The following is a 13,263-nucleotide window of genomic DNA, read 5'->3' on the forward strand; positions in this document are numbered from 1 at the left end:
AAACCGGTCCTAGGATGCTTGATTCAGGTCCAGGGAAGACATGGCTAGGCAGTTCGGGCTGGACTGTTCCCATGAGGCACAGGGTCAAGACTGATTTGCATATGGCCATGTCTGAACTGGGTTGGCATGGTGAGCAAAATAACGATGGATTAAACCCAGATCTGTGACTGGGGGTAAATGTTTTGCCAATGTGAAACATTTCATCCATCATCTTGTGTGTTTTGTTGCTAATATCTTCGGCACAGCTTTACCAATCTGCACAACAGTTAGCAGACATTTAACATGTTTAACTTGCTTGTGATAATTTGAATTTCATGGAAACCAGTTACAGGTTTGCGGTGTACATTTAAAGCAGTGGCCAAAAAAGCACCTCACAATATTTGTATCAATAAAGAACAACAAAAAATAACGTCATTAAATAACACATACTTAAATCAATAATTTATATGACCTCATACTTTCTAAGTGGTAAGTGCAATGTCTCATGTCATTTAATATGTGAGCTTGTTTATAACATTAACATTTGCATTTAATGTATTAAGGGTGAGTGTATTTGTTGTGCCAATTGTGGTTAGCACAGCATTTGTGCAAGTAATGGATTGTGTTTAATGGTTTTAATTTGGAAGCATAACTGCACTTGAATTGCACTCACACACACACTTGGACACTTCGAGGCATATTTATGAGGGCTTTGCGTCATGCATGCACCATGCAGTGTGGTACGTGCACAACCCAAATGTCTCAGTCATATTTGTGAAGCCACACAAAGCCACTTTGCTTGACACTGACTGGCTTCTCAGAAATGGAGTAATGCAACACAATGTCAATAGCTGTGTTGCCTTACTCTGTGCAAGGGAGGCATTCCATGGGTGTTCCCACGCAACTCCTATGTGTTTTGACGCAGTCCTAGATTTAGAAGAACAGCTCGGTTCTTTAGAGAGTCTTGCCTTGATGACCTTGAATAATTCTTCAATGGATTGCTTTAAATTCCGTTTTCCTTTAATTTATAGTTAATGTGAGTGATGTGTGAGAGTCTATTACATACATTTTTTAGACATCCATAAAAAAAGTTTATTTTTAATCAAAACAAGAGCTCACATATGAGAAATGGAAGGATGTCACAGAGATTATTTGTAGTAATATTAGTAAGCTGCTGCTGTGTTAAAAATATTGAAAACACACACTATGATCCTTGAATATTATAAATAAACACATTGAGGAGCATATGTATGACCCAGTTTCCATCACTTTTGCACCATGCAACATGGTACATGTGCAACATAAACCTTAAGTGAGATTTATGAAGCCACGCAAGGCCACTTTGCTTGGGCCTGAGTGGCTCCATGAACCTGGAGTAAAGCAACGCAGCACAAATTACTGGGTTGCCATACTTCACCCTGTGAAGGCATTCCATGGGTGTTGCATTGGGGATTACATGCAACTTCTATAGATTTTGACGCATTCCCAGGTATACCAGAATTGGTAAACCTGGGAATGTGCTAAAAAGGTAGGCCTTCCCATGGGTGGCGTAAAGATATGGCCGGGATGCCTGTCACCCCCTCCCAACACAATCCCCAAGGATGGGAAGACGGACACAGTTCTGAACTTTTGGAAGGCGGGAGGGAGTTACCCTCCCGGCCGTATTTATTAAAATATGAAACAAAATTAAAACATTAAAATAACTGTTTCATATCATGTACAATTTTCATTTATTACATTACGATGCAGACACGTTCATTGGCTAACCTTAACAAATCTCTAATACAAAGGTTTTCCTATCCGAGTCTAAACATCCTGCAAATGCATACTTTCTAAAAATTGTACATCCTAGCATTACGGGCCAACGGCAAGGTCGCAACCGGTGTCAGATCCCTACTACCAGAACTCCCCCCTCACGGTGTGAGGGGCGGGCGCACAGAGGACTGTACCTCTGTGCCAACTCCAATTTCCCTTGTCTTTGCGGGGGCCCCCTATTTAACTCGACGCAATCTTAGTGGTCGTCCAAGGACTCGTGTGAGGTGTCTAGAAGGTAGCGTGGACCCCCCCTCCCACCCCACACTGTTCATCACATCCGCCGTCGCGGATATCCTGGTCCCCGGGAAATTCCTGTCGGAGGGGCATCTAGCCGCCTCCTCCCCTGGGAGGGGCCTATGACCGCCTTCCCTTAGGCGACCCCATACTTAGTGGGTGCCGCCTCCCCGTGTGAGGGGCCAATGGCCGCCTCCCCCCGGGCGCTCCCATCCATAATGGGTGGCGCCCCCCCTCTAGGGACCTTGAAATTACTGCTCACCGATCATGACCTTACCGCCACAGGCCGGATAGTTGACCGGCTATCCGGACCCCCCACAACTCCTACTAAAGGTCATGCTTTTACAAACCCTTTAACCATGCTATGAAGTCTCCTATGAGTAAGAAATTCCCTTCCCGGGACAAATGGACCCCATCTTCGAGATACATGTGCTCCCCCCGAATACATCCATGTGGAATACAGTGTAACTGCGCCGAGCGAAACAACCTACCAAGCTTGTTATTGACTTTCTTTACTGAATGGTTCAGTGCTGACACCGATAGTCCCCCCCGCCACACTTTCCTGGGAATCATGTGGGACCAAGCTATCGTGCACCCCGGGATCCTCCTCGCCAACCAGCTAACGGTAGACAGAACTCGCTCGAGTAGTACTCGCCGCCCGAGTGTCACCAAATCATTGCCTCCCAGGTGTACTATGATTACAGACGGCGGTGACCTTGTCCGCCCTAGTAGTCCCTCGACAAAACACTGAAACTGGTCAATACAGAGCCCGCCCCTTCCGTGGAAGGTCACCCTGTACCCGTATTCCCCAGCTGCGTGAATCATGTCACCTGCTTTGAATACGTCCCCGGCCCGCCTCACGTATGAGTGGCCCACGACCCACACCACTCTTTCCACAGCCGGTGATCTCTGACCGCTGGTCCCCAGGTGTCGGGTCGACTGCTCAGTCCGCCCCGCATAGCATGCTCGCGAAACTGTAAACCAAACAGAAGACAAGAAGCGTGAGTGCATGACATTGGCTTCACAACATGTGCAACCGCACATACCTTTTATAACAGCTCGAGGACCATCGTCCCAATTGTTTCACCTCTTCAACACTCTGACCCCTGGCTGTAGCCTCTGTAGCAGCCCCTATCCTAAAGGAATGGGTCCCGAAATCGCACGGGTCCAAGCCCGCCGCTGAGATAGCCATTGTTAGCACCCGCTGAAACTGAAACCTTGTCAGTGGGGTGGCGTCAATGTGTCTCAGCAAGCTTCCCCCCCATGCTTCAGCCCTTTGTGCTAAATATTCCTCAACGCACTTCACCGGGCACCCGGGGGACCCTCGCATGCGCTGGACAACAATACTGTCTCCCATAGCACCCTGATCGGTCTTGGACCTGGCTATTGTGACCACCATTGAATCACCCTTGATCAAAATGTGTTCTCGACACAAACCTCCCTCCACATCCTTCTTATTTTTTGCAACCAGCTCGCTCACCCGCATAGCCCCATGGAACGCTAATGCGAAAGCGGCCCGGAACAGTACTGCCTCGGACTGGGAGGAACATGTCGCGGGGAGTACCGACATCAGCAGGGACAACCTTTCTAACCCAATCGGGCGTCTTTCGTCTACTCTACGACCCTCCAGGCGTTGCCAACCACGCAGGGCCTTCCTCACCAAAAAGGACGATGTGGGGTCCCTGATGCCATGCGCCTGCGCCATGAATGCAATGGCGGCCCATTGCCTATTAGCCGTTGCCGCTGATCGGCCTGCCCTGTGTAGTGCTACTAAAAACTTTAGGACATACTCCTCCTGCCCCCATTTGTCCCCTCCCGCTGGACCCAAAAATGCACAATAGGAACGAAACGCTCCTTCGTATGCCTTCCATGTCCTGGGGGCTAGGCTTGCTCCCACGAGGTCCTGTAATCCGGGGCACCGAGTAACCAGAGTGCTTCGGGGAATGGTGCCGTCACTAGGTCCGCGGAAGGTAGATAACCCCTGAATGCCTGCATGTGGGAACGAGAGAGTGCATCAGCCGCATGGTTCAGCACACCCGGCTCATGCCTCGCCCTAAATTGAACGTTCAGTCTCATGCAAAGTAGTACAATTTCCTTCAGTAATCTCAGTATCCACTTGCAGCGTGCTGCCTGATTATTTATGCATTCGACTACGGTCATGTTGTCGGACCAAAACACCACTGAGCGATCACGAAACTCTTCCGGCCATGCCTTCAGAGCCACAAAAATGGGGAACAACTCCAGAAACCCAATGTTACCTGTGAGCCCACTGGTGTGCCACCACGTCGGCCATGTTTGCGCCGACCATCGATTACCGAAGATGGCGCCAAATCCCACGCTCCCTGCCGAGTCGGTCCATAAACCCAGCTCGTCCGAGGACGCTGGTGGCTTGCCCCACACCACTCGACCGTTGAAATCCGCCAAGAATGCCAACCATATGCGCATATCCTGGCGAACCTCTGCAGACAGTCTTGTGCGGTGGTGCCCTTCCTTGAGACCAACCATGGCTTGTGCAATAGAGCGGGAAAAGGGGCGGGCCATTGGTATCACTCTAAGGGCAAAGTTAAGCTGGCCCACTGCTTGCTGCAACTGATGGAGAGTAACCTTCTCTTTGCTAATGCACAGTTCGAGAGAGGCCCTGAATTTCGCTACTTTGTCCCTTGGCAAACGGAAGCATCCCTCCACCGAATCGAGCTCAATTCCAAGAAACTCGAGTGAAGTAGATGGTCCCACCGTCTTGCCCGGTGTCAATGGCACGCCGAACTGCTTCATGAGAATGCAAAATTCCCGTAACCCCTGTGCACATTCCGTGTCACCGGCAGCCCCCAAGAACAAAAAATCATCTAGGTAGTGCATAACCTGTGTATAGCCCGTAGCTTTGGTAAACGCCCATTGCAGAAAACAACTGAATTTCTCAAAATAAGAACAAGAAATGGAGCAACCCATTGGCATACATCTATCCATGTAGTAGCGTCCTTGAAACACAAAACCTAACAGACGCTGATCCTGCGGGTGTACCGGGAGCAACCGGAACGCTGACTCGATATCTGACTTCGCCATCAGCGCCCCGGGCCCCAGGCGATTTAACATGGCAACGGCCTTATCGAAGGATGCGTACCGTACCGAACAAACTCCTGGGTAAATTGCATCGTTCACCGAAAGACCCCTAGGAGCCGACAAGTTATGAATCAACCTAAACTCACCTGGGTCCTTCTTGGGGACTACTCTCAACGGTGAACAAATACAATTAGTGCCTATATGGGCCTGCGACCCGGCCACGGGCAACTTCCTTTGCAATCTTTCTTTCTACCACCACCGGGTTCTGCTGAACGGACAGTTGGTTTTTACACAGTGGTTCCCCCCGAAAATCCCCCGCCGGGATGTGGAAACCATACGAGAAGCCGTCCCGCAACACCCCAGCGGAGACATGATCAGGGTATTCGTTTAGCCAGGGGATCATTGCCATGATGTCTACGGGGGTAGGTAGCGGTACCCCGTGGTCGATATTAGACCTGTTTGGCACCTCCTCTACCCCCGGTATCACCATTCTTGGCTCTACACGAACTCTCAGGGTGTGAAGAATGTCCGCACCCTGCACACTCATGCCTGAACTTACATGTCCCTTGTGGCCTCGTGCACTTGCCTCTGTTAAAATTCCAGCAGACCCCTTTTCTACCCCCATTCCCACCATTCCTCGCTTGGTGGTCACCAGCGGGGGCTGCTCGAAAGGGCGCCGCCGATTGATGGCGGGAGGGCGCCGACCCATTCCCGCCAAGCGAAGACGACTTCGTCGTGCCCGGCAGGAGCTGCTTCTGCCAAGAGATGGAGTCGAGACAGTCCCACGTCAGAGATGAATCGTGCTCCTTGGCCTTACGAAACTTACTATCATAACCCCTCCATTCATCGCCCTCATATGTTTCATAGAAATCCATTATACGTGCCTGATAGCAGGCCAATTCGGTCAAAACCTCGGGCTTACGTTCCCCCATGACTGCAGTAAACATTGCAAAGGCCTTGGCCCAATTTGAGATCGTCTCATCAACCCTGAACCCCGCCATTTTTGCGCGCCACACACTCGGGTGCCACAAATCCTTCTGAGCCTTAACATACTCTATCTCGTGATGGTCAATCAGGAGAGAAAACATACTCACATACTTATCAGCCCAAATCATTTCTTTCGTGGCCAGCGGAATATGTTGGACTACTTTTTCCCTTCTCGAGGGTAAAGACCCCTCCTTTGCCATTGGCAATGGCTGCTTACCCGACTCCATAGCTGATCCCGCTGATTTCCCACCGCCAGCCGTCGGTCCTTCCGATGGAACCTGTGGGGTGACAAGAGGGAGATTCGCCTTCGCAGCATCTCGCGATTGCCGCAACTGCTTCATTAGCAACTTGGCCTCTTCGGCCGTGTCTCCAGGTGCAGCAGCACCCCCTGTATTTTTGCCAAGCCATGCGGCCAACTGGGCGGCCAATTCCGGAGGCATATCCTCCTCGTTGGTGGGCGTAACTACAACCGGAATCGGTTGGCCCGCGTCCGGGCTCGGTACCGGGGCCTCAACTGGACTAACCGGGCTTGCCCGGGGTGACTCGGGAACTGGGACCTCCCCCCCTGCCGCCCTATTCCTGGCCCTTTTACCTCTCCCAGCGGGGACGACTCCCGGCAATGCTGGGCCTATGACTTTCTTCGGCCTGCCCGAATTGTTCATTGCCGCCATCTGCTTTTTCATGCTCGCCATATCCTTTATCAGCATGCGGAGCATCTGTTCAGTCCCTGCCTTCTTTCCGGCCTTCTTGCCAGGCATCGTTGTCGGATGTTCGATCCTTGGTGTTCAACGTGGTCCTGGATCCGAAGGTTCGGAGTCGCTGAAAGAGAAACACAAAAATTACAAGTTCTCATAAAATTGCTCCTTGTTCCGTCGAGGGCTCACGTGCAACGAGAGGGTGCAGCTTCCAAGCACAGGAACAAGAGGAGGCTTCTTCGGGTTGCTGCTCCTTTTATTCCTCTTCGGGAGGGCGTGTACCCTCCTCCGGTACGCCTACGGGGTGTGGCCAACGGTGTAGGTGTCTAGGACAACCCTTCTTGGGCGGGAAAAGGCGCGCCCCGGCTAGGCCGCTTCGGGCATACCAGCCGAGACACGCCCCCCGCCCAAAATGGCTTCCCGGGGGGATCCGGGCCACCAACCATACGTTCGGGGGGACCAAGTGGTCGCCCCTTTCCAGGAGACACCTTTTTTTCTCCTAGTTACTTCTTCCTTCTGTGTGTACAGCACACATAGAAAAAGGAATATGCCTTGGGGGGGGGGGGGGGGGGGGTGCACAAAGGTGCCCCTTCCTGCACAAAATTAAATCCTGTTTGCAAAGGAGGCACCCTTGCACCATGGTGCAAGGATGCCTACGTTTGTGCTAGGCAGCAAAAAGGGTGCCAACACAGGAGAGAAGGCAGGATTGCGCCATATTGACTTAAATACGGTGCATTCTTGCCCTTTCCCTTTCATGCAGAGCAGCGCAGCAAGGTGACTTGCTGCGCTGCACTGCGTCACAATTTATAAATATGCCCCTTAGTACCTGGATGAGTGTGTCTGTGCAGTGTCAGTGACCTGGCCAAAGAGTTCATGCAAGAGCTGAAATTGGATTATATAAATTCAAAGCTGTTCCAACAGGGGCCCCCGAAATACATTTAGCCCACGGCGCCCAAAATCCTTAAGATGTCCCTGCAGGAAGACGCCCCTTCCTACACAAACACAATCCTGCCTGTAATTCCGGCACGCTTGCACTGTGGTGCAAGGGTGCCTGTGTTTGTGCGAGGCTGCCGAAACTGCGCCCCCGCAGGGGAACGGACAGGAATACACCGTATTGGATAAATACTGTGCATTCCTACCTTTCCCTGTGACACAAGGCAGCACAGCATTCCCTGCGCCACAATTCCAGTAAATAAGCCCCTTAGTGGAAAAACACAGTTGAAGTGCAGTTAGTTACAGAACATCATAAAAAACATTGACGTTTTCCAGTTATGGTTCAGTTAGCAGGTAACTCATAACTTGTCACGCACTGCCTCAAAACATTCATGGCAAGTTACATGACAATATTAATGTCACAAGATCCCCAATAGGTAAAAAAAACGAGTTATTATCTTGGCCAATACTTGTTAAATATAAAGCACTAAACCTGAGTAAAGAAGCTGTGCTTTTGTTATATTTAAAGGATTTCAAAAGAGAGGTTACCCCACTTTCACCAGGGAACAGGGCACAAAGGACAAAAAGTCGAGAAGAGATCCCTGGGATGTATTTGTTAGACCGTAACCTGTAATCCGGGTACCATGGTATAACTGTATGGGTATAGATACCACGGTCTAACAAATACATCCCAGGGATCTCTTCTCGACTTTTTGTTATATTTAAATCTGTATAGGTGACCTGCCATTTAGTATTAGTAATGAGCCGTGAGCTGCAGTTAATGCACAGGAACTCTTAAAACGGAGACTTGGACAACAATGTTAGTAGTTGAATATTGCAACTTTAAATTTTTAGAAATGCAGATTGTAAATGTTGGAGAACTTCGTTAGTTAATAACTGATTAATTACTGGAGGTTAGACATTTGAAGAGACTTCTCAATTGATAGGCCACACTCCTCCCTTTTTCTCGTGCTTTTTCACCTTGGCTAACTCAGAAGATTTTTCAATTAAATTCTTAATCTTTCTGTTAAGAAGGCAGAACACCAAAAGCAGTTTGATGAAACCTGAGGTTTACTGATTCATTCGAAAGACAAGAAGCCACACGTGCAGCTGCTACTCTAGTTCTCGCCAGCTACCCACCCCGAACCACATTTCACAGAAAATATTTGTTCGATGAACATGCATCACAAATAAACACCAACAGACATCACTCGTCGTCAAAACATATTCCCTTTACTTCTACTTGGAACTAACCGCATTTAGCATGACAGCCACTGAAGCATCAATGCAAATAATCCTCCCTTGATGCCACCTTCAGAGGTGTCAGAGGTTCTGAACCTTTGTAAAACCCAGTGACCTCTATAAAATGGTTGCCCATACTTATCCTGTACTTCATCATATAAGCACCCCATATTTATTAGCTGCTGTCATTGTCCTCATGAAAATTCTTCATACATGTCACAACTCTCAGAGGGGCCTGTGTTGACTAATTGGTGAGTAACAAAGTCAATAAAGGCTTGTGATCCTTAAGTAATTTGTAGGGTATAACTTTGCCAAATGTCCTAGCCCACAACCTTGCCCATGTCGCACTGCATTTTTCATCGACACCTCTGACCCCCGATTAATTGTGGTCAATCGGTGAACCAGGCAGAACTTCCATAGGCTGCAGCAGACCACATGAGCGTCGCCTGATTCATAAACAGCAGCAGCAGCAGCTATGAATGACCCCTTTTTAGCTGTTTACTGGAGATCTGCACTGTATGGTTGTAGGTAGAGTTGTGTCACTAGCACGTGCTAAAGAGACTTGCTAGACGAGAGGGGGAAAGGAGAGCTTAGGAGGCAAAATAAGCTTATGTGAAAGGGAAGGGATGGAAGTGAACAAATCAATGAGCTGTTTTGCTTTGCCGTATTATTGATGTTTGCTATCTGTCGCTGTTTATAGAAAGTCCTTTCTTCTACTTTACTCTATTAAGCACCACTCATAACACCTGCACATGCTCCCTGACAATTAAACGCATGTCCAGAAAGTAGTGTGAACATGCGCTTCCCATTTCGTAAAGCACCTGCAGTACCATTGCTTCAGATGGAATCATTTGATGTCGTTCTTTCTCATTTGTAGGTGGAGCCCAGGCCTGCGATGGAAGCATTGGACTCATGCAAGATCACGACCCTCCATTGATTTTCAATCTGGGCCAAGATCCTGAGGAGAGCATTCCAATGGACAGTAGTTCTGCTGAATATCAGCGGGTGTTTCCTGAAATTGATAAGGCTCTGGGTTACCTTCTCCAGGATATCGCGGTGGACAATGTCTCTAAAGCAGATTACTCACACGACCATTCCGTCATTCCGTGTTGCAATCCACGGCATGCCATGTGCCGGTGTGAGGAACTTTGACTTGCAGGGCTTGTGTTTTGTATTTAGTTTTCATTTCTGCATCACTCAAATGGTTTTGGAAACGTCTTCAGTGATCTTTATTTGCAGATGAAAAGATGGATGAGTGTTAAAAGTAAATGCACATAGGTAAATTTAATAACATTTTGTTCAAGTGTTTGAAAAGCCAAATATAGCACCCACTAGCTATGCATTATAAAAGCCAGCAAACCCTGCTCTAATTGTGTTACGCTGTATGAACGCTCATGCAAACATTAGTAAATCTACTCCCAGTTTCTTTTTTTGGGCGGTAAATAATTTTTATTAATTTTACCAACAACATGGACAACTGCATATCAACAATGGACAAGTATTATTCTTACCCTCATCTAAATAAATGTACAACAATTATTATATTAGATTTCAGTACATCATCCCCACCACTATGAAAGCTTGTGTGCTTTGTCCTTTAGTTACGTAGTGAAAGCATTATAGTCCCTGTTCTTCATCCTCATTTTACCCTGGTGGTCCATTATTTGTCAGATCCGATAACCTGGTCAGAATTTCAGCTCATTTAACCAGATGCTCTGTGAGTTTGTCATCTCTTCGTGTATTCTTAATAAGTTGTTCGTCTGCCAGAGCCCATTCCTGTAGATCCTTTTTTAGGGCGAGGTAATATCCAGTCTGCCGAAGGCAGAACCGGAAGTACCGAGATTTTATGTTTCTTAGAGTGGACTATTTGTCCCGCCTCTGTTTTTGCCTCTCTCCCATTGGCTGATTCAGAAAAGGGGGTGGTGATGGACACTCGTACCCAGTCAACAGATCAGGGCTTGATCCATCACCGTTTTTTAGCTCACTGCACCATCCCAGCTCAGAACCTGGCTACATGCAAATTAGTCTGTCCCTGGCCCAGTGCATCATGGGAACAGGGCAGACCAAACTACCAAGCGTGGAAGGGTATACTCAGATGTGAGTCCCTTGCTCATTGCACCATCAGGATTCAAGCAAGCCAGGCCGACGACGGCTGAAATGCCAGAAACCAGTCCCCGGAAGCTTGTTTCCTTCCCAGTGTAAGAATTGGCTTGGTAGTTTGGTTTGCCCTGTTCCCATCATGCACTGGGACAGGAACAGACTAATTTGCATATAGCCAGGTTCTGAGCTGGGATGGTGCGGTGAGCTAAAAAACGGTGTTGGATCTAGCCCTGATCTCTTGAGTGGGTGAGAGTATTCTGCTTAATTCAGAAACTCTGGCCATCACCACCCCTTGTTGTTAAATATTTTGTCCACCCTAAGCGTGGAAGGGTATACTCAGATGTGAGTCCCTTGCTCATTGCACCATCAGGATTCAAGCAAGCCAGGCCGACGACGGCTGAAATGCCAGAAACCGGTCCCCGGAAGCTTGTTTCCTTCCCAGTGTAAGAATTGGCTTGGTAGTTTGGTTTGCCCTGTTCCCATCATGCACTGGGACAGGAACAGACTAATTTGCATATAGCCAGGTTCTGAGCTGGGATGGTGCAGTGATCTAAAAAACGGTGTTGGATTTAGCCCTGATCTCTTGACTGGGTGAGAGTATTCTGCTTAATTCAGAAACTCTGTCCATCACCACCCCTTGTTGTTAAATATCTCTCCCATTGGCTGGCTTCCTAAACGGAGGCCAGCCATTGGAGGAGAGAGCTGTCCCTCTGAATAGGCTCCGTCCTTTTCGGATTTGGAGGTGTGTTCGGTGTTCTTCTTTCCACTTTTAGGCCACGCCCATTCTGAGAACACCGAACACGCCCCCAATCCGAAAAATTTTGAACGTTGTGTCCGCCATTATTTGTTTTGTCTTCCCATGAGATGAGGATCGTCTCGCTTTCTCCGTGATCGGAGGCTTGAGGCATGCAACAAAAGTCGCCCTTTCTGCAACAAGCGCCAGGTTCAACGACTACTTCCCATTACAGTGCTGTTATTTTCCAGAAAGGAAATCCCCGCACAAACACGAGGCACCGTTGTAATTTGCCGTGCACGAACTGTATCTAATTTATGAAACAGCTCCTGCATTATTACTACAAAGGCTGCATACGAGCAGAACAGAACAGGTTTTGTCCAGCAGACAAGAACTTCCACCCAACAGCTGTCAGGCCTCGAAAATCACCTTTCGAAACAGCTAAGTACGCTAATTGGCCCCAGGGAGTTTAGAATGATGTGCCCGGCGCCTATAATGCCACCGTGCTTTAACAAAATGTCAGCACAAGTGACTGCATACGTTTCTCGGAGTCGTCAGGCATTCGAATTGACATGGTTAATTGTGGCAGCCGATTCTGTGGAGCTCGTGTGCCTCGATTCATTAAGGGGCGCATTTTTGAGACGGTTTCTTTTTGTGTGTTGCAACAGGCTCCATATGTGAGAATGAGAGTGGAGACCAACAAAGAAAGCCCTTGCGAAGCGGGTGAAATGTTCACACATTCACAACCGCCGTTGGCTGCCGCCCCTCTTTCACATGGTTTAAGAGACAGGACTCTGTGCTAAAGATGCAACTGAAGTTTAGAGCGGGGGTCTTCAATCTCTTCTACCAGGTCGATTCATTTGGCATGTTTGTAATGTATGGCTAAAATCTCAATAAAAACAGTTAAAAAAAAATAATGAACGTGATACATACGTGTGACAAATAGTGATCTTGAGTGTGTATCAAAACGTAAGAACACCAGTGCCTTTTCTTATATAAACTGTTGAGGTAGGTTCTGTTATAGTGGTTGATGTTTCGATCCGCTAGAAGGGTATAGGGATCATCATCAGGACTCTAATTTTAATTGAGCTTGAGAACAGAAGAACAAGATTCTGGATAAATCCTCAAGAGATGATGGGTAAGACACACCTCAAAAAGAAGTGACACTAATATTCATGGGACGGAAACTGGAAAAATGAGAGTCGGATTCTGCCAGGATTATCAAATATCCATGTTCATGAAGCTGGGTTTGGGACCTGGAAGAGCACTTCGTTCCAGTAGGAAAGCAGTAACGTAGTAATTCAATGTGTACAATTCATGCCGGAAGGAATATGCTATGTTGCACTCGAGCTTGGGGCTCCACAGGAGTACTTCATGGGCTCACACCAAAGACGGGAGAAACTGCAGCTCATGTCAGCAGAGCAGGAATGTGGCTGACCTAGTTCAGTTCAGACAGCAGGTTGAGATGCTGGGCAGAGGGGTGCATAT

General features: G+C 48.2%; 1 protein-coding gene across 8 annotated transcripts in view; it reads left to right on the plus strand.

Moving 5' to 3' along the window:
- Positions 1-11,154, plus strand: part of ARSG (arylsulfatase G) — a 2,325,381-nt gene extending 2,314,227 nt beyond the window's left edge. For 7 of the 8 annotated variants that reach the window (XM_086930959.1, XM_086930958.1, XM_086930961.1 and 4 more), the window contains one exon: positions 9,820-11,153. In XM_086930959.1, coding sequence (XP_086787085.1) covers positions 9,820-10,094 — 275 coding nt within the window. In that variant the 3' untranslated portion in view covers positions 10,095-11,153. Of the gene's footprint in view, positions 1-9,819 lie in introns of all 8 variants that reach the window. The other variant, XM_086930962.1, reaches the window with a different exon arrangement.
- The last annotated feature ends 2,109 nt before the right edge of the window (positions 11,155-13,263 follow it).

Source organism: Lissotriton vulgaris, chromosome 7 (genome assembly GCF_964263255.1).
Source record: "Lissotriton vulgaris chromosome 7, aLisVul1.2, whole genome shotgun sequence".
NCBI classification, from domain to species: Eukaryota; Metazoa; Chordata; class Amphibia; order Caudata; family Salamandridae; genus Lissotriton; species Lissotriton vulgaris.